The sequence below is a fragment of the Myodes glareolus genome, chromosome 12 (genome assembly GCF_982192425.1).
Source record: "Myodes glareolus chromosome 12, mMyoGla1.1, whole genome shotgun sequence".
NCBI classification, from domain to species: Eukaryota; Metazoa; Chordata; class Mammalia; order Rodentia; family Cricetidae; genus Myodes; species Myodes glareolus.
In genome coordinates, this window is record NC_142037.1 from 30,409,479 (window position 1) to 30,435,274 (window position 25,796).

General features: G+C 43.8%; 1 protein-coding gene across 1 annotated transcript in view; it reads left to right on the forward strand.

Annotated features, from left to right (window-relative positions):
- Kif13b (kinesin family member 13B) overlaps window positions 1-25,796 on the forward strand; it is a 157,674-nt gene that overhangs the window by 100,616 nt on the left and 31,262 nt on the right. Inside the window, exons 22-32 of the mRNA XM_085698645.2 lie at window positions 4,753-4,923; window positions 5,710-5,867; window positions 7,950-8,082; window positions 11,386-11,532; window positions 12,104-12,133; window positions 13,717-13,816; window positions 14,520-14,646; window positions 15,334-15,389; window positions 17,570-17,691; window positions 21,213-21,389; window positions 23,931-24,023. Of these exons, the coding sequence (XP_085554771.2) occupies window positions 4,753-4,923; window positions 5,710-5,867; window positions 7,950-8,082; window positions 11,386-11,532; window positions 12,104-12,133; window positions 13,717-13,816; window positions 14,520-14,646; window positions 15,334-15,389; window positions 17,570-17,691; window positions 21,213-21,389; window positions 23,931-24,023 (1,314 nt within the window). The remainder of the gene's footprint in view (window positions 1-4,752; window positions 4,924-5,709; window positions 5,868-7,949; window positions 8,083-11,385; window positions 11,533-12,103; window positions 12,134-13,716; window positions 13,817-14,519; window positions 14,647-15,333; window positions 15,390-17,569; window positions 17,692-21,212; window positions 21,390-23,930; window positions 24,024-25,796) is intronic.

The following is a 25,796-nucleotide window of genomic DNA, read 5'->3' on the forward strand; positions in this document are numbered from 1 at the left end:
AGAATCCTGGCAGGATTTTGATGACAAGAGACCAGTAAGAACCTGTAATGTTTAAAAGAGATGATTAAAGATCTGCGAAGAAGAAGCGTAAGTCAGGCTCTTGTTCCTAACTCGTCATTGGTCAGTCTTCTTCCTCAGTAAGTACTTTTAGAATTGAAGTTGAAGGAGTAAGTTACACACAGCCGTGGGTGGGGAAACGAGTGCTGCTGTGAGCGGGCTGCCTTCTGCAGCCGTCCACATGATGAAACCTGCGGTGCTCTGAGACATGAGTTGCTTAACTCACTAATGACCCCACTCTTGTTAATTTGTACTTGACTGCAGAAGCTCTTCCTTGAGGTCACGTGCCTGGTTACCACAGGTATGTAGGCTCTGACTCCATGTGGCCCATTTCTGAGATGACAGACAGTTGATTGCTTCTCTGGGAGGTCAGCTTTCATAGTGTAAAATAATGAGAATGATGCCCGGCGGTGGTGACTTTAATCCCAGCACTCAGGAGGCAGGGGCAAGTGAATCTCTGTAAGTTCAAGGCCAGCCTGGTCTACAAAGTACATTCCAGGGCTATGCAGGAAGATTCTGTCTCAAAAAACCAAAGAAAGAAAACAACAACAAAACGAGAATGAAAATTTGCCATTAAAAAAAAAAAGACATGTATCTGAGATAACATGGCCTTTAAAAAAGTGACAAAATACGTTAAGATTTAATGGAAGATTCCGAGCATGAAAGTAGTAAGGAAAGTGTGGTCAGTCCCCGCCTACCCGCTCCACATTGCCCTGACAGTCCAGCATGGCTCACCATGCACTTCATGCTGTCACTCCCATTAGGAGTAGCTTTAGGACAGACACCCAAGGCATCTTATTTCATTTGGAGGTAGTATGTGTCTCCAAAATAGTAAGTACTTAAAAAAAAGAATCAAAATAGTAATTCATTAAGATCATAAACTATATAGTCAGCCTTCTTAACCGTCTTCGTTAGTGTCACCCAGGTTTCTCTTATCTCTAGATTCTGCGCTCTTTCTCACCTTGAAATTTGTCATAAAACCTGTATGTTGCCTTGTTGTGTGTTGATGGTCATACATGGCATACTCAGAGGCATTAAATGTAGGTCAGCAGCAAAACATAATGTGCTGTATAATAGGAAAGCAAGTATGCATTATAGGGAGTGGTGTGTTTTCTGTTAAAGTTACGGGTTTTTAAAATTGTCTTCATGTCATAATGAACTCTCAGACTTAACATATGTGTCTTTTAATGGGTATTCATTACTTGTAACAAATCTCCAGTGTTTCCAAAGTTGAGTAGTGGCAGCCCCTTCACTTTGCTCTTGAGTCCTGCAGACAGGAGCCTGACTGTCATTGACAAAAGCTTTAGCTTTTGGGAATGGCAAACATTTTATCTCATCCTATACACACTTCTTTTTCTGGACTCAGAATCTGCACTTCTTAAGAAGCTGTGTTCATTTAAAGGGGACATGCTTCTTGGAGGCCATGCCCTCGCTGTGGGAGCCCATTGTGTAAAAGGTGAGACGCCACAGTGAGTGAAGTTCCTGTGGAAAGTCAAACCTGGGGGTGGTTTTGGTACCATGAGTGAGGGATATCATGGCTGTTCAAGACATCTGCATTCCTTTTTTCCATAATGAAAGTATGTCCATATTCCTGTTTTCAAAAACAGTAAATTAAAAGCCCCAAATAACATTGATTCCTGACAATACTTTTGGGCTCTTTCATGCTGAGCTGAAAGTGGAGTGCTATCCTGACACCTTGTGGTGATTTCAATTTTGGTAGCTAACTTAAAAAAGAAAAAAAGACAATAAAAAACTCTAAACTGCATATGTTCCGGAGAACATATACTTATTTCTTGTTCTTGTTGCTCTTCATTACTGGCAGTCTTTAATTCTTAGAAGTTCCTGTAGAGGGCAGGTTAGCACATCTGATCTTGTTTCTTGTTTATTTCAGCCTTAGTTTGAGATTCATTTCTGAAGGAATGCAATGGCTTTCAGGTAGAATTCTGTCACAGATCAGCATGTGTACAGGGTCTGCTCAGCAGTGCCTGTCCTTGCTGTCACTCATCTCTTTGTTTCCATTGATGTGGCTGGCCTCACCTGTGTCAGGACAGACATAAATCCTCCCCTCTCTGCCAGGAGAAAGCTAAGAATAAGCGTTTACACCAGCACACAGGCTAGCAAGTGGCAAGGATTCTTTTAGATCTGTGTTATACCAAGACCTTGTAATCATGCCCCACAGCACATTACCTCATTTGAGGTGTGTAATAAACATTTGAAACATGTGGAGAATAGAACTTTGAAAATTTTCTTGTAAAATGTATTCTAGAATACTGATGGTCAGTTCGATATGAAGAGAGAAAATCCATTAGCCTTTCAGAGCCCGTCAGAGATTTGCTGCCTGGGTAGTGCAAGCTCGTTGGCATCTCAGGAAGAATTGCATAAAATAAAGTCGCTGTTTATTGGCTGACCTGTTTTGTACATGTTACACAGGAAATCTGCTTTGCGTCCTCACAGTCCCTGAATGCCATGGTTAGAGTTGTGGTTGCTGAGCCACGAGAACTTACACCACGTAGTGCAATTTATTCTCATTAAATTTATTTACTAGATCCGGAGTAAATCAGACAATTTAGGGAAAGAGAGTGACTGGACAGTGTAGTTGGTGATGAACTCTGTTGTGTGAAAATCCTCCTGGTCATAGTGTTCTCCAGAGGAACAGAACTTATAGCATGAATCTGTCTGTCTGTCTGTCATCTAAAGGGGATTTATTAGAATAGCCTGCAGTTTGTGTTCCAGCTATTCCAACAATGACTGATGATCAATGGGAGGTCCAAGAATTCAGTTGTTCAGTCCATGAGACTGGATGTCTTAGGTGGTCTTCAGTATACAACAGAATTCCAAAGAAGTAGGCTGTAATGTCAGTGAGGGAGTGGACTTGATAGAGAGAGTGAGAGCAAGCCGGCAAAGAGAACAAGCTTCCTTCCACATCCTTTATAAAGGCTGCCAACAGAAGGTGTGACCCAGATTAAAGGTGGATCTTTCCACCTCAAAAGATCTGGATTAAAGGTGTGTCTTCCTACCTCAAAGATCAAGATCAGAAATGGATCTTCCCAGTTCGAATGATTTAATTAAAAAAAAAAATCCCAGGACTGGAAACCCAGAGGATCCCAGTTCAATTCCAAGTATCCTGAAGGCAACTCACAACTGTCTATAACTCTAGTTCCAGGGGATCTGGCAGATATACATGGAAATGTACACAGCAGATATATGGAGGAAAAACACCAATACACATAAAATAAAAATAAATTAAGAAAGAAAGGAAGAAAGAAAGAAAGGAAAAGAAAGACTCCCTCACAGGTATGCTCAGCCATTTGTGTTTTAGTTAATTCCAGATGCAGTCAAGTTGACAACCAGCAATAGCCATCACATATACCATGCAGTATAATTAATAATTCTAGGAATTACTTATAATTGTGTGGTTTTAAGACCATCACAAGCTACCACAGAAACTCCAAGTTTAAATATAGATGCTGTTGCAAAAAGTATGAAAAATGTTTAGCTACTTTAAGATCTGACCGAGCAGCTGGAGGGATGGCTCCATGGTTAAGGGTGTGTGCTGCTCTTCCAGAGCCTGAGTTCTGTTTCCACCATCTACTTGTAGCAGCTCACAACTGCTTCTAATTCCAACTCCAAAGGTCTGGTGGCCTCTCTGAGGCACCTGCATATACATCATTTTCACACATGTATACACACATGTATACAGACATACAGATGTGTATATGAATGTATATAAATAAACGGGGCTGGGAGATGGCTCACGGCTACGAGTACTTGCTTCTCTTGTAAAGGACTTGGAGGTAAGTTTGTACCATCCATGTCAGGCACCTTTTGTCTTCTGTAACTCCAGAGGGGATCAGACATCCTCGTTTGAGCTCCACAAGAACCTGCATTCACAGGCACATACCCACATGTAACACACACATCCATATAGTTAAAAAATTAATAAAAATAACTTTTTGTTTTAAGACTCTGGTGCAGGAATCTTTTCTGGGGTGGTGATCCTATTGGGCCCTTGCTTCTGGCCATCTTTTTAAATCACGGACTGCAGAGTCCTCATCCAGAGATTCATTTGAGTGTTTGCTGTCACTCTCTGGGGAAGATACTGGGGCGAGTGTCCGTGCAGAAAGCAGCAACTCTATGATCTTCACCTCCTCCCTTCTCCGCTCCAGATAAGATGGTCAAGTGCAACACTCAAGGCAGTTCTCTACTAGGAATAAAATAAAAATTAGGTAATATGGTCTTAGCACATAGCATGCTATTCCAGAGCTCAGCCTCTCCTTATACTTGAGATAATTGAGTGAATCTCTCCCCCGCCCTGAAGATTTGCTGCTCATTGACTCAGACACAGTTTTGTGCTTTGTTCCTTACATTCAACGCCTTTGTGCTTTCCTTATAAAATACTGGGTCTTCTGGGAGTGGTGATGATGGTATCCTACATCCTGACAAGCTAAGATTCAGATGCTCTTGATCGTTTCTAAGTACTGCCCAGCACCCACCTTGGCATTTGGTTATCATCACCCTGTGTCAGGCTGGCCTGTATGCTAGTCCCGAACCAACCCTGAAGGACATAGGCCCAAAGTTGAAGCATGTTTGGTGACAGAGCCAGAACAGGACCACGACCCCCACCCACCCTAATCTCTGAATTAAGTATTCCTGGGAGCTTGCTGGTCGAGACAGTGGAGTCTTCTTTCCCTTCAGGTTAAAATACTACAAGCCACAGGACTGCCGCAGCATCTGTGCCACTTTGTGTTCTGCAAATACGACTTCTGGGATCAGCAGGAGCCAGTGACTGTTGCCCCCGAAGTGGATACCTCTTCGTCTCCCACCAGCAAGGAGCCACAGTGTATGGTTGTGTTCGATCATTGCAGTGTGAGTTCCTTTCCAGTCTACCACAGTGCCCGAGTTATTTGTGTAAACACAGCTAATGAGTGAGTACTGTATCTTTGGATGGTTGGCCTAACAAGGTCAGAGAGTACCGTGATGGGCACTACATGTTCTGCCATGCTGATTGCTTGCTCTTTCCAAACAGTTATTATTAGTGATGATATTTTTGTGGGCTGAATAAACTCAAAGTAGTGACCATCACTTTGCCTTTGACTGGTGACCATCAGAGTTTGAACCAGCTTTTGCGATTTACTCCACATTTGACTCCCAACAAAATGAAAACAGGCTCCCAAAATATTGCTAACAAAATAATTTGCTGTGCTTACAGATTAGCTTTTCAAAATGAGAAGTTTTAAAGTCATGGCTATATTTATATATTTTTAATTTTAAAAGATTAATTTTTTAAATCAGTGTGTTTCTTTGTGGGTGTGCGCACATGAGCGTAGGTACCCACAGAGGCCAGAGGCATCAATCCCCTGGATCTGGGTAGCTGAGTCACCAGATGTGGGGCTTCCCGAAGAGCAGTACTCACTCAGTCTTAAGCACGGAAACATTCTCCAGCTGCCCTCAGATCCAAACTGTATTTGAAAGCAAGTGTGTTAGTCTGTGTGCACATTGCTGTTGGTGTTAAATGATCATTGTGTTCTATGAGGAAAGTGTGCCATTGTCTTTGTCTTTCCTCCCTGACGTCATTAAGATGTGAAGTCTGGCTTATGTGATTGAAAGATCAAGCCAGTGTGTGCTCCTCTACAATGAGCTGTTGTGTTTCAGGAGTTCAATGTTAACATCACAGAAGACTTCATTGAGTACCTCTCAGATGGGGCACTGGCCATTGAAGTCTATGGGCATAAAATGACTGATCCTCGGAAAAACCCAGCCCTGTGGGATTTGGGAATCATCCAAGCAAAGACAAGGAGTCTTCGGGACAGGTGAGTTTTGATGATGTTCATTGGATTCCCATTTCTTGGTTTTAAAAAAATTGCTGGAGATGACCATCATTTATTTTATTTTTTTTATTTTTTTAATTTATTTATTTTTATAGGAAAGGGGCATGAGGACGGTGCAGGCTGGAAGCAGGAAGGGGGAAAAAGAGGGCATCATTTATTTTTAAATTAGTTTTCTTTCCCTTGTGTATGTATGGCATATATATATGTGTGTGTAGACATATTTGCATGAGTGGGGGTACGGGCGTGTGCTAGTGCCCTGTCATGGATGGGGGGAGTCAAAATTGGCATAGGAAGTTTTCCTCAACTACTCTTCACCTTATTCAAAGGCCACTCATTCAAACCTGGAGCTTACCAGCAGGGCTAAGCTTGCTTCAGGGATCCTGTGTGTCTTTATGTTTAGAGCTGGAATTATAGGCAGGCATTGATTCATCCAGCCTTTATGTGTGTTCTGGAGCTCTAGACTCTAGTGAGTCCTCATGCTTGGGCACCAAGCATTTTAACTATTGAGCTATCCTGGTATTTTATACAATAATGGTCCCCTTTACTGAGCATCACCAGGTTTGTCTCTAGTCTTCCAGTAAAATGTTCTTAAAGCAGCGAACTTTAGAGGATGATGGGAAAAGCACATGGGTGTTTAAGAAGCAACAGTGGAATGAAGTTTAGGAGAAAGGTCACTTAGCACAGTGGGTTTTGTCTGATTAACCAGCTATGGAGAGATGGATGCAGTCTGCTGTAGGGTCATTTTGACCGTGTCTCAAGCTCATAGGTGCTTGTTGGTGGTGGTTGCTTGTTTGGTTTTGTGCTGCTGGAGCCTCACACACGCTAGGCAAGCCGTGTGCAGTTCTGTACCCCCAGCATTTCCAGTTTTGAGTGGCATCAGTGATGGGAGGAGGGTAGGCTCATTTGATAACATACAAGAGTTGAAAGGGAAGGACTGAAAGAGGGGGTACTTTTACTTCCATCTAATTATAGATGAGAAACAGATTTTCTCTTTTTATCAACTCCTAAATTAGAAGGTGAGATTTGTTTTCTTTGTTTTCTTCCTGACCTGAGAGTACATCCTTCTCAAGTCATAGATGACACCTTCCTATGAGAAGAGCATCCTGTGCTTGGTTTCTGCATACTGACTAGAGTATTTCGGGCACTGGATAAACTGTGGTGTGTGTGTGTGTGTGTGTGTGTGTGTGTGTGTGTGTGTGTGTGTGTGTGTTTATACGTACATGCGTGCACTTATGTTTATATGTATGCATACGTATAGAAGCCAGAGGTTGATGTCACATGTCTTCCTCAGTTGCTCTCCACATCATATATCAAGGCAAGGTCTCGCTCTTGAACCCAGAGCTCACCAGTTCAGCTAGTCTAGCTGTCTACCTTACTCTGGAGAGCCCTATGTTTGCGCCTTCTGTTTACTGGGATTACTGGTGGGCCATTGCACCCACTGTTTCTGTGGGTTTGAACTCTGAGCCATTGTTCTAGCCCCATATTGTAATTTCTGAAACAAAATAAAAGTGCCAGTGATTAAGGTGTGACTCAGTGGTAGAGCATGTGCTTAGCACATGAAGGCCACCTGGATTCAGTTCTCAGAAACCATAACAGAAAACCAAGGAGCCATCCTGTATCTGATGCTGTGAGTTTGACTTTCTGTTCATGCTATTTACATGCTGTACTTATCTTTCTGATCTGAAGATCATTTTCCTGAGCTCCTCTGTTTAAGGTCATTCTCACTGTTAAGTAAAATGTAAGATCTTAAGCTGTCTGCATTGAAGCAGAGAAGCATAATTTGGGGACTGCAAAGGTGGCTCAGTTGATATGGTACTTACCCAGCATGGATGAAGCCCTGGGTTTAATTCATAATACTGCATAAACTTTGTATATTGTCACACGTCTGTACTTTGTATGTTGTCACACGTCTGTCATCTCTGGAGAAGGAGGCCGGAAGAGTGGAAGTTAAAGGTTACCTTCAACTATCAAATATATATCTATGTATTTGAGCACAATCTATACATGAAACCCTGCCCCCTCCAAAAGAAGTGTAATTTCCCAAGAACTGCATGTATTTCCTAGGTGGAGTGAAGTCACCAGGAAGTTGGAATTCTGGGTTCAGATCTTGGAACAGAATGAGAATGGTGAATACTGCCCCGTGGAAGTGATTGCTGCAAAAGATGTCCCAACAGGAGGGATCTTCCAACTCCGACAGGTGCCAAGACTGTGATGTCATAGTAAATTCCTAGACACCAGAAGACTTACAGTGGATTCTTTGAACAGAACTCTTGATGATGATTATATATACAATGGTCAATCCCATTTCTTTGAAAAATTTAAGTTTTATTGGCATTTATGTATTGTGAGCGAATGTGGATAGTTGTGTATGTGGAGGTGAGAGGACTTTTGAGATTTTGTTTCTTCTTTTTCCATATAGTCCTGGGGTTTAAGCTCAGGTTGTTAGACATGGCAGGAACTTCTTTACTTACTTAACCATCTCGCTGGTCCTTTTTTAGTTTCAATTTTTTGTCTTCAAGCCCATTTTTATATTAAAATTGTTTCTTATGTTATATACATTTCTTTTATTATTACGATATTTTAAAAATAGTTTCTAAAAGGGTTAAAAATAAGCTTTTTTGAAAAACATTTTATTACTTTGTGTGTGTGTGTGGTGTGTGTGTGAGTGATTGTGTGCCACAGGACACAGTGGAGGTCAGAGGACAATTTGCAGAAGTGGATTTTCTCTACTATTCATGTCCTAGGAATTGAGCTTAGGTCATCAGGCTTGACGCAAGCACCTTCACTGTGTGAGCCCTCTTGTAGACTCATGAATACAAGGAAAGGAGTTCAAAGTGGCAGAAGGAACCGAACGTGCAGTGGCTGACCTGCCAGGTCCAAGCTGTGTACTCGTGAGCTCCTCCACCTGGAACATGGGGCAGAGGCTCGCACCAGCCGTGGGTTTGGGGGACAGTTAGGACAGTGCTAGAGCCACTTGCTTGACACATAGTGGGTGTTAAGTGTGTATGGCTGAGTCCATGAGCAGAGAGAGATGTGGAAGAAGCACCACTTACTGGTGAGTGGTGGTCTGTCAGTCTGTGCTGCTAACTGACAGTGACAGGGAGGGTCTCCATTTATAATTTAGTTAGCAAAAAGTGACAGTCTTCATTATGACAGTTTCCTGAATATGCGCACATATTTAGTGCTTATTCATACCTCTCCCCCAGACTCCCTCCCTCACACCCCCTCTTACTGGTCCTTCCCCTTCTTTGTTTCCTGCTTTCATGTCACACAAATTCCAGAGAGTGGAAAATCTCAGTATAATTGGCATAAAAATTTGGAAGTACTTCTTTTTATTATAATTTACATCATTCTGAAATCTAGTAGGCTATTCTCTAGAGTTTCCATACTTTAAAATACAATATTGGGGGCCTGGAGAGATGACCCGGTGATTAAGAATACTCTGTACTTGCAGTGTTCCCTGAGAATTCCCTGTGGCGCTCTGGGTTGCCTTAGCACTCATTTCAGAAGCTGTAGCTCCAGCTAATACAAGTCTTTGTGTTTCCCCACCCTGCCTGCACTGTTAACGTTTTAAGAGATTCACGTTGTTAGTGCTGTTCTCACTGAAGCACATGCCCAGTGAGGTGTGTGTACCAATTTCTCTGTTTCTCAGAGACCGACACCCAAGCTATGTCTGGTTCTCTGAAGCCAGAAAGTCCTGCTCTAGAAGAGTGACTTGGCTGTACAATCAGATCAGCTCAGTGGACTGGAGGTCTATAATCTCTTGTCAGGGTGACAGTTAAGCCCAATGCCTTCAAGCTCTTGTTAGGTTCCCTTATTCCCTTCAGTCTGCTTCAGCTTCTGTAGACCATTGAATGTTAAGTGGTCGTTCTATCTTGTGTGTTTCTTTGATTGTTGAAGTTGAGTATAATTTCATGTACTTGCAAAAAAAAAATACTTTGTACTCTGCCAGTGGACTCAAATTTGGAACCCAGCACCCAGGTTGCATGGCTGACAATCACCTGTATCTCTGGCCGTAGGAGAACTGAGGGCCTTAACAGTCACATAGCATATATTCACACACACACACACATAAATAAATTTAAAAAATCTTTAAAAACCCATATTATTAGAATTGCTACAGAGATGAATGTTAAAGTATTCAAAGAAAAACACGGAAAAAGGTTGAAGGAAGGAGAATGTTTGCTTAAATATTTAAATTTCTGATAGTTCTAAAAGGTAAAAGTAAATGATTTTTCTCAGATGCATTCATGTATAAGTCAGAGACTTAGAGGCTTTTCAGCCACAGTGCCATGCAGAGACATGATGCTGTGGAGAGACTGTGCTATGGGGACAGCAGTGTGCACTGTGCTGTGTGAAGACACAGCGCTTGGAGAGACACAGCTGAATTCTTTTCTTTGGAGTGGGGAGTGAGGGTTTTTGAGATAGGGTTTCTCTGTGTAGCCTTGGCTGTCCTGGAACTCACAGAGATCTACCTGTACTGGGATTAAAAGTGTGTGTCATCACCACCCGGCTTGGCAGTTCTTATTTTTAACACCAGACTGAATGCTGATTTTGGTGCCCTGCACTTTAACTTAGGTCATAAGTGTTTCTCTGCAGCAGTCACCTAGTAACTGTGCATGGCTTCATACTTTAAACAGTTGTCAGTGTTATGCATTTAGTAGAGATCCACTACTTCATTCTTAACGGTGCTTCCAGAATACTTATCCATGTACTTGATTGCTGAATTCCTGGGGCAAACGTTGCTCACAGTTTGAAGTTACTTAGCCCTAGAACAAGCTTGACCATTCCATAGGGTTGATACTGCCTATTTCATAAACCTTGGTCTCTATTGGGAGTAATTTCTAGCTTAGCAGGTAGAAATGAAGGCTCCCATAGTTACCCTATCAGAAAATTCATCTTTTCCTTTTTAGGTCATGGCCTCCCTATAGAGCCCCAGAATGCTGTCTAGACTGTGCTGGCCTGGAACTCCATGTAGGCCAGGATAGCCTAGAACTCTATGTAGCCCAAACTAGCCTTGAACTCACAGAGATCTCCCTGACTGTCTCCTGAATGCTGAGATTACAGTGGCTTGGTTGTTTACATTTCTTTTGCTTGTAAGTTTTTATTCACCTGTGTGTTCTGTCACTTGCCAGCACTTGGCAGGTAAGCCAAGAGGATTGCCTTGAATTCAGGATTAGGCCAGAGCTACATAGCAAGCCTAATTTTCATTAAACAAAACACAAAAGTTTTCTTCTAGTTTCTTATTACTCAGGAATTATAAAAATGTATGTTCGTTTTGTCTTCTATATGTTTGAAGGAAAATAGATTTTCCTGACTAGTTTTGAATTTGTGCTTTAGTATTTAACAGTTATGAGACAGGTGAAACCGTTATGAGATAGATGAATGTTTCCAAAACCAACTGCATTTCTTTACATCAGGCTGTAGGGGTCTCTCTAAACCAGATTTTTGAAAATCAAGAAGCTGATCTTTTGTGTTATCAAATCTTTCTGTGCTGCAGGGGCAGTCTCGGCGAGTTCAAGTTGAAGTGAAGTCCGTGCAGGAGTCAGGGACTTTACCACTGATGGAAGAATGCATATTGTCAGTTGGCATTGGGTGTGTGAAAGTTAGACCGCTCAGGTCCCCTAAGATCCACGAGAGCTGTCATGTAAGTTTCTGTGCCTGCTCTGTGTTCTTTGAAAGGCAACAGCCGACCAGAGTCTTTGAGACCTTGCTACCCTTGCCCCTTTCTCTGCCATTAGTGTCTCTTCAGACACTGCCTTGGCAAGAGGCCCTTGCACTAGGCTGTGACCATGTGTTGTTCTGGTGTGTAGTGAGCTGAGAGTTAAAACCTCTCAGCCTGGCAAACCACCAAGCCTCACAGTGATTAACTTCCTCCCATGGCCCACCCCTCTATAGAACCCCCCACTGGCTGGTAAAGAGGCCGTGCCAGCAGGTGTTTGATTTCCCCTGGTGTTGGGGGTTGTAAGCCCAGCGGGGAGAGCATTGTACTGACTTGGAAAAGGTCAGGGGAGCCTCTTCACTTTCCCCAGAAGCTTACAGTCTTACCATCTTCCTGACAATGGAGGACTGGAGTGGGGCTGGATGGGCGGCCACAGGGTGGTGTGTCAATTAAACAAGAAGACTGGAACTGTGGGAGAAGATTGTGCTGTGTATGGAGGCCTGATTTGTGGGTAAATAATTGTTTTGGTTCTACATAATAGGCTGTTTTCTTTTAGGAGGAAGAGGAGGACATGGACAGCTACCAGGTAATTGAGCACCTGTTGTCCTCATCAAATCAGCTTGATTCAAGTGCTTAATTACACAGGCCAGGATCTCTGCACTGATACTTGATAATTAAACAATTCTGCTTTTTCTCAAAAGTCAAACAAAGTATGGAATGCTGGGTAGCATGGAGGGGGGTTGGCGAGCTAGGACTAGGAAGCCGCTGTGAGAGAAGCTTTTCCTAGTCAGGCCTTCTGCATTGGGCTGTTTACACAACCACCTCCCAGATACCTTGCCAGGCTCCCCTTGAGCTGAGTCACCCACGGTTGGGCACGGGGATGTATGCCTATTTCTGTGTCTTATGTGTGTGAAGCTAGGTCACCCCGAATGCCCACTTCCTTGACTTATCTATTAGTTTTTTTGGGGGGGGCGGGATTTGTTTCTCCTGTCTTTTCTTTTCCTAATGTGCCAGATTTTGTTTGTGTCTGTGAAGTTGCATCTTGTTAGTCATCATTTAAGACTGCCGGGCTCTTTGGAGCCTGATTATGTCATCCACTGTAGTCACTCTCCTGGCTTTGCATCATCCTAATTTGATAGAAATGTCTGCCTTCCTATAAGTCACTGATAAAAGAAAACAAAAACACCTCATCGTTCAGCTGGGGTTGTACTCAGAGTATGGTACCACCACGGAGTCTTCTTTTAACAGACATTCTCCCATTCATCACTGCTCTCTGGATGTGGCATTTGAGTCCTCTGTGATGCCACTTAGAGTAGATGCATAGCACATTTCTCTATCTTGTCCACAGGAATGTCATAAGCTATTTGGTTAAGTGCCCTGGTGAAACCCAGACACTCGACATCTGCAGCATTCCTCTGAACCACCCAGCCCCCTAACCATGTTACTAAAGGAAATGAGGTCAGGTTGGCGTGCTGGCAGGTGTTGACTGGTGGAGTTCAGTCTGTCAGTAACAACCCCTGCCCACTTGCCCAACGCTACCTTGAGTACACGAACTTGAGGAGAAGCACTTATGTGCTGTGGTCCTCAGGAGTCTAGTGTGACCTGACGGGAGCAGTGGATAGAGACCTGAAGGATTCTTCCTGGTTGTTCCAAGGAGTAGAAGCTTGGAGCTTGTTAGCTACAGTTTGTGAATCTTGTCCTGCAAGGCAGCCTCGTAGATGTCGTTCTCAGCAAATACAAAGAGAACCAATTCTTCAGGGCCTGTCTACTCTAGAGTGTGCTAATGCTTTCTGTTCCAGGAGTTCTGATCTGAGTTTTGTGCTGCATGTTGGGCTGGCACACAGTACAGGTGGTAGAGTGCTTGCCTGGCAAACATGAAGTGCTTAGGTGCATGGTGACAGAGGCCTGTGATCCCAGGACTCTGAGGTGGGAACAGAGACTTGTGAAGTTCAAGGTTATCTTCTGCTACACATAGTGAGTTCTAGGCCAGTCTGGGTTTCATTAGACCTTGTCTTTAAAAAAGAAAAGAGGAGGAAGAAAAAACAAAAGACAATTGTTGCATGTTGCTTGAATCTTGGAGTTAAGAGAATGAAGTTAGTCAGGGGAATATCTGGCTGGATGTGTTGCCTGAATATTGCATTGAGTTTGGCTTCCCCTGTTTTCTTCCAGGATAGGGATCTAGAGAGGCTGCGTAGAAAATGGCTCAATGCATTAACCAAGCGTCAAGAATACTTGGATCAGCAACTGCAGAAGCTCGTCAGTAAACATGGTAGGAAGAACAAGTTGGACATTTTCCTCCCTGTGGCAGTGCAGCTAAGGCATCTCATCAATAGCCCTCTTGTAACCAGCTGAGGGCCCAGTGAATGTGGTGGTGAGGGTGGATGCTTGTCCTTGACTTGGGGTATAGCCTTTCAGAAGAACATTTATTTGGTTGTGATGATGTCTTCTTGAAATTCCTTTTGGGGATGGGGCCCAGACATACATGTAGCAAAATATCCATACTCCTTAGAAAGTAACTGGGTGAAAGGTGCTGATGTTTCTTGTTGGAGGTACTGGGAACTTGGAAGCTGAACCAACCTGTCAGACCTACACCAGAGATCTGTGAGCTATAAGAAGCCTCTGCAAGTTCCAGTTGATATTGGGAAATCATGTTTACTCAAAGACAATATGGAAACTGGCTGGAGAAATGGCTTAGTGGTTAAGAACACTTACTGCTCTTGCAGAGGACCTGGTTCAGTCTCAGTTTTCACATGATGGCAGCTCACAACTGTTTGTAATTCATGTTCCAGGGGATACGACACCCTCTTTTGGTCTCTGGGGGATGATCCTCCCTGTTTTATACACACACACACTCTCTCTCTCTCTCTCTCTCTCTCTCTCTCTCTCTCTCTCTCTCTCAATAAATAAATCTGTAAAATATGTGGGAACAGCAAGCAGGATTGCTGGCTCCAACCCTGATTCCTTTCTTCCAGACAAAACCGAGGATGATGCTGAGCGGGAGGCACAGCTCCTGGAGATGCGGCTGACGCTCACAGAGGAGAGAAATGCAGTGATGGTGCCCTCTGCTGGCAGTGGCATTCCAGGGGCACCAGCAGAATGGTAAGGTCCCCCAGGGGTGATCAGGTGGACCAGGTCAGTCGGTCGGTCCGTCCGTCCGTCCGTCCATCTTTCCTTCCTTTCTCCCTTCCTTCCTTTGTTGGCAGTGCTGCATTTAATGGTTGGTTCATCATGGTGTGTGAGAACAGAGCTATCTGTAGTTATTTGGTAAATTATCTTCATGAGTTGGTTATGACTATGGCCTGAAACTGTTTTATTAAATAATATTGTTATTGGCCAAGGTAATTAGGATTTCTGAGAACTTGAATCAATATTTAGTACCACTGCACTTAGCATTAAAAAATAGTTAATATGTTAATTACTTGGATCATTCATTCCCTTAAAAGAATGTTAGGTCATAAGAAAACTGCATCTCAAACAGTTTTTGGTTTTGGTACTTAAGCCATGCTGTCAGCAAATGTTCTCTGACACTTGACAGAAATTAAAAATAGCAAGTTAAGCCACCAGGAGCCCTTACATGTGTCATTTGGCAAGAAAGAAAGCTTTAGACAGGCTGGTGGTGAATAGTGAGCGGGTCTATAAGAGTGAGCTCCACGGCCCAGCTTAGGAGGCAGGTCCTGCAGTCCATCATGAACCTTGTCACGCCAACTTAGAGTGAGATAAGTCACCCGAGTGACATGAGTCTTTTGTGTCTCAGATAATGTATATGATCTGTTCTTTCTGTTTTAGGACCCCAGTGCCTGGAATGGAGAACCACATTCCTGTCATATTCCTTGACCTAAATGGTAAGTTAGAGGTGGCTTCTGGAGGCTTACCTTGATGAAGAGTGACAGAGTCACACTATAGATGTAGTCACTCATGTTGTGGGGTTGCAGTCACCCTGATGCCCTAATGTTAGGGTCAGTGCTCCTTGTTCCCTAATATAATGCTGGACAAAGACTGAATTGTTGGAAGTCAATCTCAGTATTGTTTTTACTTTGGTGAACTCTCTTTTTTCCTCCCTCCGTCCCTCCATCCTTCCCTCCCTTCCTCCCTCCCTTTTCCTTTCCCTCCTTTCCTCTTCCTCTCTTCCTTCTCATTTCTGTCCCCAGAGCTGGGGATTGAGTCTAGTGCCTCACACATGCAGACAAGTGTGCTCCCACTGAGCTGCAGCCCAGCATAGCAGTGATGACAGTGATGGGCACATCTCCATGTTGCAGCCTTGCTTCTGTGAGAATGCTGTTTTCCCATCAGTTTAGGATGTTTTTCTATACTGAAAATATGTTCTGACTTCATTGCTCAGAAAAAAAAAACTATCTAGAAGGAACCAGCAACTTGGGATACTATGTTTTCTTAGCATTATTTAATGATTTTCTCAGCTTTTCTGTGAGTTCCTGTGAACTTAACCCTGCTTGCTTATTTTCCTTTTTACATAACTGTTCCCCTCCCCCAGTCCCCCACACACCCATCCCACTGGTCTCTGTCTATAGGAGGGAAAATAGAAATGCAAAGGTAGGTTAGGGAGCTAAAAATAAGAAGTCAGCAGTTAAGCTCCATGAAACACCTGCAGAAGTGTGCATTAACACGAACTTCCCTAAATAGAAAAAAGCCTGGGCGTCCTCAGTGGTCCCCTCACTGCGTGGACGTGTTAGGTGTGTTAGGATGCCTGAGGGGCCAGCATTCTGTGTCTGAGCTCACACATGCACCGGTTAGAGAGACATGGGGCGTTCACAGCACCTGTCCGTCCGTCCTAGGGTGAGAGCTGTCATGGGAGACTCTTTATCTTGAGCTCTTGAGCCTGGAGGAGGAGTGGGCTCTGGCCTGTTCTTGTGTTGGGCTTCGTAGGCAGCTGAAGAAGCTTTAAGAGATTGGGAAGGATTGAGGTTTAGAAAGATTTCTTAGCTGTGTGTTTGTTTTCTTCTCCAGATAAATTTTTTTGTTAGCATATAAAATAATGAATTTTATCATGGCATTTTCATATGTACATACATTGTGCTTTGCTCATATGGACCTTCTCATGTTATTCTTGTCTTTCCTATACACCTTCCACGGGTTCCTACTGCCAAGTCATACTCCTGCTTTCATGTCATATGGATAGGTAGGCAGACAGATGATAGATGGATGGATGACTACATAGATAGATAGATCTAGATTTACATATGAGAGAAAATGTAGTATTTGTGTTTTTTCTCCCTTATTATAGTCTCTTCACCCCCCTCCCTTTCAACAACTCTCTGCCTCCCTTGTAGTTTTCCTTTTATTTTATATTCTGTTTGGAAAAAATACATGATGTATGATGTTTGGCTTCTTTCACTTAATATGATAATCTCTGGTTCCACCCATTTTCTTGCAAATTCCATAATGTCATTCTTCTTTATGTCTGAGTAAAAGTCCATTGTGTAGATATACCACATTAGCCTGGGAGGCTGAAGAGAGTCAGAACTTTGTTCAGTACTCTGCATTAGTGGTCCACACAAGAACACTTAGAGTTGCTGTGTAGGCACAGGCTTAAGGTGGATGGGGCACTGGGAAGCCAGACTTGGGACCGAGTGACCACAGGGCTCTGTGCATTTGCCAGGTCCATTAGCCAGTGTGCATTTTTGTTAGCCTTACCTGTCAGGAATTGCTCTTGCTTTCTTCTTGTTTCTTAAGTGCACTAACGGGTGAGGGAATTGGACTGTGATCCCATCATTACCATTTATGAACTGACCTCTAGAAACCTCTTGGGCGTTTTGGCTTCCTTTGCCTTCCATGTAAAATATGACACATGGGGAACAGCTTGGGTAATTTTTTGAAGCATTTTCTGGCTCTTGGATCTGTGAACTATTAAATGGTTATTGTCAATGTTATTCGAGATTGCAGTGCAGAAAGCAAGTGAAGTTTAAAGCAGAAGAATTTTAATAATAAGCACGTTGGTTCAGGTGGGGGGGCGGGAGGAGGGTGTCCTTGCAAACGATCTGATGTTGAGTGAAAGCCCTGCTTTCAGCGGATGATTTCAGCTCTCAGGATAATCTCGATGACCCAGAAGCCGGATGGGATGCCACCCTGACTGGGGAAGAGGAGGAGGAGTTCTTTGAGCTGCAGATTGTGAAGCAACACGATGGTGAGGTAAGTCAGCATACCTGGAGAATCAGATATGGAGCTCCCAGTCCTGCAGGAGCCTTTTGATGTCAGCAAGATAGTGGCCTCCACAGTGTATGTGGACACTCTATTTGTACTTAGAGAAAGCCAAGCTTGATCCTCACTCCCGACTCCATCTACCTTCTCCCTCCCTCATGTCAGTGTGGACCACATCCACTGGCTGTGGCTGTGCTCTGTTCCACCCTGAGAAGGAGGGAGGAGGTTGTTGATTCCACTGAAGTATAGGGAGCTACAGACTGGAAGGACATGGCTTTGATATTTGCTCTGCAATTCTTTTGTAAGGACTTTCATTACTGGGCCTCACTATGTAGCACTGACTGGCCTGGAACTGGCTAGGTAGGACAGACTGGCTTCAGACTCTGAGATCTACTTCATCTGCCTCCCAAGTGCTGGGGTTAAAGGTATGGAACATCATGCCTGACTTAAGAGTCAAAAGAGGAGAAAAAGGAAGCCAGGTCTGGTTGTACATATCTGTGGTGCTGGCATTTGGTAGACTGAAACATGAGGAACCTGAGTTCAAAGTCAGCATGAGCTACTTAGTGAGGCCATGTCTCAGAATAAAAAGAGCAAAAGAATAAATGAAGGCAATGAGACAGATTCATTGTTGAATGTATCTCATGGTTGAATCTATGTGATGGCATAATCCTGGGGGTTATTCCCTGATTTTGAATATGCTTGACAAATGGTACCAGCAGTAGAGCATCTGAGGAACTCATATACCTGCTGTTGGACATTAGCCCTGTTCCTCTTGATCACACTATGTCCTTCCTTAGCCCCAAACCTGCTTGTGTCAGATGTGATGTGACAGGCACTGCATGGTATAGTAGACCCTGGGGCCTTGACAGCTACTGCAGTCTGTAATCTTGGACTGGGAACATGGGCAAATCTAATACGATAACATCCTGGTGATTTCCTGGGTGTGATACTTACCAGCAATTTACTTGAAAGTGATTGGTTTGCGGACTAAATAGGCAAATGGTCTCAGTGAGTGAAGATCAAGGAACAGTACACAAAGTCTACAGTACTGAAAACTTTCAGTCTTTGTTGATGTTTAAACATTTAAAAAACAAGTAATTTAGCAGCAAACAGTCTAATAATATTTTAGTTAATATTCTATTGCTGTGAAGAGACATCATGCCCAAGGCAGCTAATAAAAGAAAACACTTGAGGGTTTGCTTACAGTTTCAGAGGGTTAGTTCCTGATCATCATGGTGGGGAGTGTGGTAGTAGGCAGGCAGGCAGACAGATAGACAGACTTGGCACTGGAAATGTAGCTAAGAGCTTACATCTTGATCCATGATGGGTGTGTGTAACATGAAGGGGTCTGCTTGTTGGGGGTTTTTCTGTCCTGCCCGGCCCCCTAACTGGTTAGTCTCAGAGAAAAATCACACACAGATCTCTGTAAGTTATAAAGCTGATTGGCCCATTAGGTCAGGCTTCTTACTGGCTAACTCTCACATCTTGATTAACCCATTTTTCTGATCTATTTTAGCCATGTGACTCAGTACCTTTTTCAGTGGGGCAGCTCACATCCTGCTGCTTCGGTGATCTGGGCAGGAGTGGGAGGAATCAGCTTCCTCCTCCCCAGAATTCTCCTGCTCTCTTTGCATCATTTCCACTTCCTGTCTGGTTTTCCCACCTACATCTCCTGCCTGACCAATCAGCGTTTATTTAAAACATGATTGACAGAATACAGACAATTCTCCCGCACCACTTCCCCCTCTTTTTTTAAAAAGAAAAACAAAGGAAAATATCCATAGTCCATTTTTGGGAATGTGGGCGTAGTATTCCAGACTACTTCCAGCTGGTTGGGGGTGCTGATAATCTTATGGGACCTAAAGAAAATTTAGAGTTATGATCAAGTCCTGTGAGTCTTGATCATCTCAGGTAGCAGTCTTGAACCTGTTCTGGTTGAAGAACTCAGACATCTGGGCCATCTGTTTCTACTGGAGATTGTTCAGGTGGTCTCCCTTGGTCAAAGTTGATTTTTCTTAACTCCGAATAAATCCAGAGCCTCTCATTTTCTGTGGAAACAAAAGCAAAATCTCTTCTCCAAAGTAACATACCTTTTGATTTTAATTTTGAAGCCAAGGTATTTTCAAAATACCTATCTTGGATTAATTTTGCAGCATTTATAAGCAAGTATCTTTTAGCAGCTGTTGCTCCTTCCTCAGCATTTAAACGATTTAAAGAGAGCATAATAATATACAGTATCAAGATTTTTTGTATATTTTCCATCTTTATGTGGCTTTATTTTAACCTCTATTTCTTTTATTTTTACTTTTAACTTTTGGCTTTTTTGAGACAGGTTCTCTGTATATCTTTGTCCTGGAATTTCCTCTGTAAACCAGGCTATCCTTGAACTCCAAGAGATCCGTCTGTCTCTGCCTCCCAGGCTACTTGTTCTTTTTTTTTTTTTTTTTTTTTTGAGAACTTTAACCTATAGCCTGTATATATTTTTAACACAATGTAAGCCATTTAGAGGTTTTTTTACTCTTTGAATCTCTCTTTATTGTATATCTCTCTTTTTCTGAGCACATGGGTCTTTAATTTGCTAAGGAATATGGAGAAAACAACAGTCAAAAGCTCTTAAGGCGTTTCAAGGTCCTTGCCAGGAAGCAAGCTGCAACAGTGTTTCCATAGTCCGGACTGTCTGCTTGAGTCAGAGTTTTCCCTGGCAGGACGGCCCAGAAAGCCGACATTTTAAAACAGTGCAGCTTTTTTCCTGTTACGGCTGAAAACCAAAATGCTTTACTCTAGTCTTTTTCAAGCTTTCATAGGCTTTCTGTGATGCAGTTATCCACGTTGGGCGCCCTTCTGTAACATGAAAGAGCCTGCTTGTTGGGGGTTTTTCTGTCCTGCCCGGGCCCCCCAGCTGTTTAGTCCCAGAGAAAAATCACACACAGATCTCTGTAAGTTATAAAGCTGATTGGCCCTTTAGGTCAGGCTTCTGGTGTGGGGGTGGGGTGGGGAGAAGAACCAATAGAGCAAAGACTGGGCCTAGTGTAGGTTTTGGAAACCTCAAGGCCCACCTCTAGTGACACCTCCAGCAAGACCACATCTCCTAATCCTTCCTAAGCAATCCACCAACCGAGAACCAGGCATTCAAATATCCGAGCCTGGGTACCAACACAGGTATCATGCCCAATACTTTTTTGTTGTTGTTTGTTTTTCGAGATAGGGTTTCTCCGTGTAGCTTTGGTGCCTGACCTGGAACTAGCTCTTGTAGACCAGGCGGGCCTTAAACTCACAGAGATTCACTTGCCTCTGCCTCCTGAGTGCTGGGATTATAGGTGTGCGCCACCACTGCCTGGCCTCCATGCCCAATGCTTTGCAGCCTCTCATGGCAGCAGCAGCTGCTCGCTCACACCCTGACAACTCTTCAGGGCAGTTCTTGAAAGAGAACCTTTACTCAAGCTACGTGGCATTCTCAAGAGGGTATGCGCCCTTGGCCAGGCAAGTGAAGTCTGTCTCTGCTTCCTCTGCAGGCGAAGGCAGAGGCCTCCTGGGACTCTGCAGTGCACAGCTGTCCTCAGCTCAGTAAAGGTACTCCTGCTGATGAGCGAGTGTTCCTCATCCTGCGAGTGACAGTCCAGCTCAGCCATCCTGCCGACATGCAGCTGGTCCTACGCAAGAGGATTTGTGTCCACGTTCATGGGCGCCAGGTGAGGCTTTAGCCGTAGTGGGTGAGGTGAGTGAGCACAGGCTGACTGTGTCACTAACACTAAGAACTCTGTAGACACGCTCTGTGGAGCTCTGAGCCTACCTTTTCCAGGTTCCTGTTGCCGTCATTCACCATACCGTCAGTCTCTGAACACACATGGCCTTCTCACAGGACTCAGGGTAGATTCATACAGGAGCCCTGCCTTGGGAAAGTCCAGTGGCTCTATTATTGTTAAGGGTTCTTCTGGGTCAAGCAGCTCGAGGAGGTTCCTTAGTGGATCCGTTGTGTGCTCATCTGGGAGCGCTGACTCCTCTCTTCCCAGAAGTCTTTGGTTCCCAGTTTGGCTTTGGTTCTAAAACATTGAATAGGAAGCAGTCTGGGTTTTTATGTTTTTGTTTTTATTATTTTAATCTGTTTTTGTTTTGTTTGCAAAGCAAGGTTTCTCTGTGTAGCCCTGGAGCTCCCTTATTAGACCAGGCTGACCTCAAACTCAGAGAAACTCCTGACTCTGCCTCCAGAGTGCTGGGATTACCACAGCTGCCACCACCACCTGGCTTAGTATAGGTCTTTAGAGAGCCAAAGTCCATTTGCCTTCCAAAGTTCCTAAGTTCCGAAGTGGGGTGCCATGGGGTGGAGTGGATGGCATCCTGCCCACAGAGTAATGGGGAATAGCTGTGGAGGGGAGGGAGGCTTTGAGCTGGCACTTTATAGAGTGCTGGATAGGCAGGCAATCAGGTGGCTTTCCCTACAGAAGAGATAGAAAGGGAGGGAGGAACCCTGACATATGAAGAGTTTTCTAGAAACACTCTAGGTAAGATTTAAACTCTGTGTTACTGAATTTGTAAATGTGAGGATTTGGAAGGTGGGTTCTGGGGCTCCTCATTCACTCTGTCACCCCCTTTTTGTGGGCCATTCTGAACCCACAGGCTCAGATGGAAATAGATCTTCTCATTTGAAAGAACACAGTCATGGTTGACAGACTCTGAGATATAATCTCCACCCCTAAAAATTAATCTTTAGTTCTAAATGTCGCACTGATATCAATCTCTGCAATGAAGACTGGCATAATGCTGTTAAAATTGCAGCTCCTTGTGCTCCAGTCCAACATCAATAAAATCCAGGTCAGGGGTTAGCTGTGGAGTATTTGCATGTCTCCAGCTCACTCCTGTGTCTCTCTTCGGAAAGTCTAAAGGGGTGGAGAGAGGCCTGCTGCTCTGGGAGCTTCGTGAAGAGTGAGTTTCCATTTCTCCTTCTGCTGTCCTGTCCACCTGACCTGCAGCATCCCCACAGAGAGGCACAGGGGAATGACATGTATTGTGGGACAGGAGAGACATGTTCATTTCTTCCTCGTTAGAGTGATTTGCTGGAAGTATTTTAAGCAGTGCCACTTCCCCCGTCCTTTAGTTCCTTTCCATTGCTTCTTAGATAGAACAGTGACAAACGCTTGGCAGCATGGCGTCACTGATTCATGCAAATAGTAAGCATAGTCAGGTGACCCTTTGCTCTAACACCCCTGAGGAACCACAGTCATGCCTGGACCACATGTCTGTTTGTCCGAGTGCTACAGGGCATTGTTGGGGTCTTAAAGTGAATGACCTCTTCACTTTAGGAGGCTCTTTTGGGGGAGAGTCAGAGGTCAACCTCAGGTGTTCTGGGAGGCTCTTTTATTTTTTATTTTTTTGCTTTTTTGAGATAGGTTTTGTCTGTGTAACAGCCCTGAAACGCATTGTGTAGACCAGGCTGGCCTTACAGAGGTTCACCTACTTCTGCCTCCTAAATGCTGGGATTAAAGGCGTGCACCACCACTGCCTGACTGAGAGGCTCCTTTGAAAATTAGTTAACCATCACCAAGGGGGAACTCAATCATTATTAGATAGGATTGTACAATTACAGGTTTTTAGCACCAACTGCTCTTCTTCTTTCCCTCGGATTTCTGTGTGTTCCTGCCTCACCTTTCGCCTCGTGCCTACTCACTATTCCCTTCCCTTATCTTTATTCAAGTGTATTCCGCCCTCATGGCTGCTCTCTTCAACCTCTGCAGAATGTTCAATCTTCACAGCATCTCCAAATGAGTCATCTATGCATTAATTCAACAGTTCAATTCCTAACTGTGCAAAGAGCGCAGTCAGCATAAACAATGACCAGGCACTCTTAAATCATCCTTCATAACGATCCTGCTTTGGTCAAGAATTTAATGCCTGAACTTGTCAATATTCATGGTACAAGACGTCTATCGTGCTGGAGGAGGAAAGTGTAAGCGTCACCAGTCCTTGTTTCCATCTTACTTAGAAGGTCATTTTGTTGTATCTCGTGTCTTCTGAATTTATCCAGATGCGTGTGGCAGCTTCCAGACCCCAGGTCTGACTTCTCCCTTGTTGGGTGCAGGACCCGACACACACTGTAGGTGCCAGTCCACCAATTCTGTGCTTAAGTGAGGACTCTCATGCACCGTGTCAGAAGCCTGCTCTTATACTGGCTCTTTGTTCCAGTAAAAAGAGCTAGCAGGGGAGGAGTAATGGTCTATATTTTATTTTTCCTCTAGGGTTTTGCTCAAAGTCTCCTCAAAAAGATGTCTCATCGGAGCTCTATTCCTGGCTGTGGAGTGACCTTTGAGATTGTCTCCAATATTCCAGAGGTAAAGGATTCTCTGAAGTTCGAACTGAAAATAAACAAAGAGCTAGCTCCTTGAAAAGTCACCCACCAAGAACTATTACAGCCAATGATACAGGCTGGCGAGATGTCTCAGCGAGTAAAGGCTCTTGCTGCCAAGCTTGATGACCCGAGTTTATTCCATCCTAGGAAGCCACATGGTCAAAGGAAAGAAGCAGCTCCGCAGGTTGTACTCTGACCTTCCCACAGGTCTAATGGCACTTGCACCTCTCTCTATCACAAGCAAACAAAGAAATGTAAAAAAAATGAACCATCTATTTAGGGAGATGCTATAGATTTTTTGATGAGTCCTCTACTCCAAACTTTTAGTATAATGTGTTTGTGACCTTAAAAGTTGAGATTTTTAGCATTTTGTATATATTTTTTTAATTGAGTGAATGTGTAAGAGACAGTGAGAGTGTCGAGGAGAGGAAGAAGTGCCATGGGCATGCCACAGAGGACAACCTTTGGGACTTGTTCTCTCCTTTTTCCTTGTTTGGAGGTGGGGTCTTCCTCCATCATTAGCCATTGAGCTTCCAGCCAGGTCTCCTGTGTTTGCCTCCCATCTCCTGTCGTAGCAGTCCTTGCCTCACAGATGCTCGCCTACTTCCAGCTTCCTGCATGGGCTCCAGGGGTCAGTGTCAGGTAACCAGACTTGCACCGCAGGTGCAGCTACCCACTGAGCCATCTCTCTAGTCAAGAACTCCATTTTGAAAACTTCTTATTTAAAACACAGTAGACAGTAGTAATATGAGCCATCTCTCTAGTCAAGAACTCCATTTTGAAAACTTCTTATTTAAAACACAGTAGACAGTAGTAATATGTTAATCACAGGGACGGAAACCGTCCAGTGTAGAGACTTGTATCTGATGTGCAGCCAGAAGGTAGCCAGCAGAGTGAGCTTGCTTGCTTTACTCTGAATCGGAGAATGATGTCTTCAGAGCAGAAGGGGACACAGGTACCGGAGTCCTGGGGCCTCCCCACACACTGTCAGCACTGCCTCCTGATCAACACCTGCTTTAACACAGTCTGAAAAGTAGGCAAGCAACTACCAGCACCTGGACTTTTAGAATTCTTACTGCTACAGGGAGCCCACCAGAGGTGACCACTCAGACACAGTGCATAGCCAACTTCAAGTCTTTATTCTAGCTAGGTAGGATTACATCCAGGTATTTGGCAACCTAGGTGTGACCCTGAGTGTCCAGAGCACAGGGTTTTTGCAGGCAAAAGTCACACCGTGATCTCTCCACAGCTACTGGGGGCTTCACAGACACAAGCAGTTTAATAGAGACTAAGGTAAATAGTTAGCTGTAGGGGTTCTGCACACACAGGCTAAGTTACCTATCCTGACCTCAGGTCCCTAGGATAGAGTTGGGTAATTTTTCATGAGATTGTCCATCAAGGAGACCAAATTCTAGTTAAACCTGAAATGACCTCAGCAAGAATATAAGATGGAGGAACCTCTGTACTGTCTTGCCCTATTACATTAATGCTGTAAAATTCTTGTCTCTTAAAGCATCCAATAGTAATTCTTTCTTGAGTTTTCAAAGTTAGCCTTACATATTAAACATTAACTATTTAAGTATTTAACTTGGAGTGAAGCATCTTTGACATATGAAAACTAGACTGTTGCCAGGTGTGTACATGTCTATAATCCTAGAACTTGGGAAGCTGAGGTAGGAGGGTCATAAATGTGAGGCTAGTCTGGGCTACTTAGTGAGACCCTATTGTAAACAAGAACCCCCAACAGTCAAGGGCT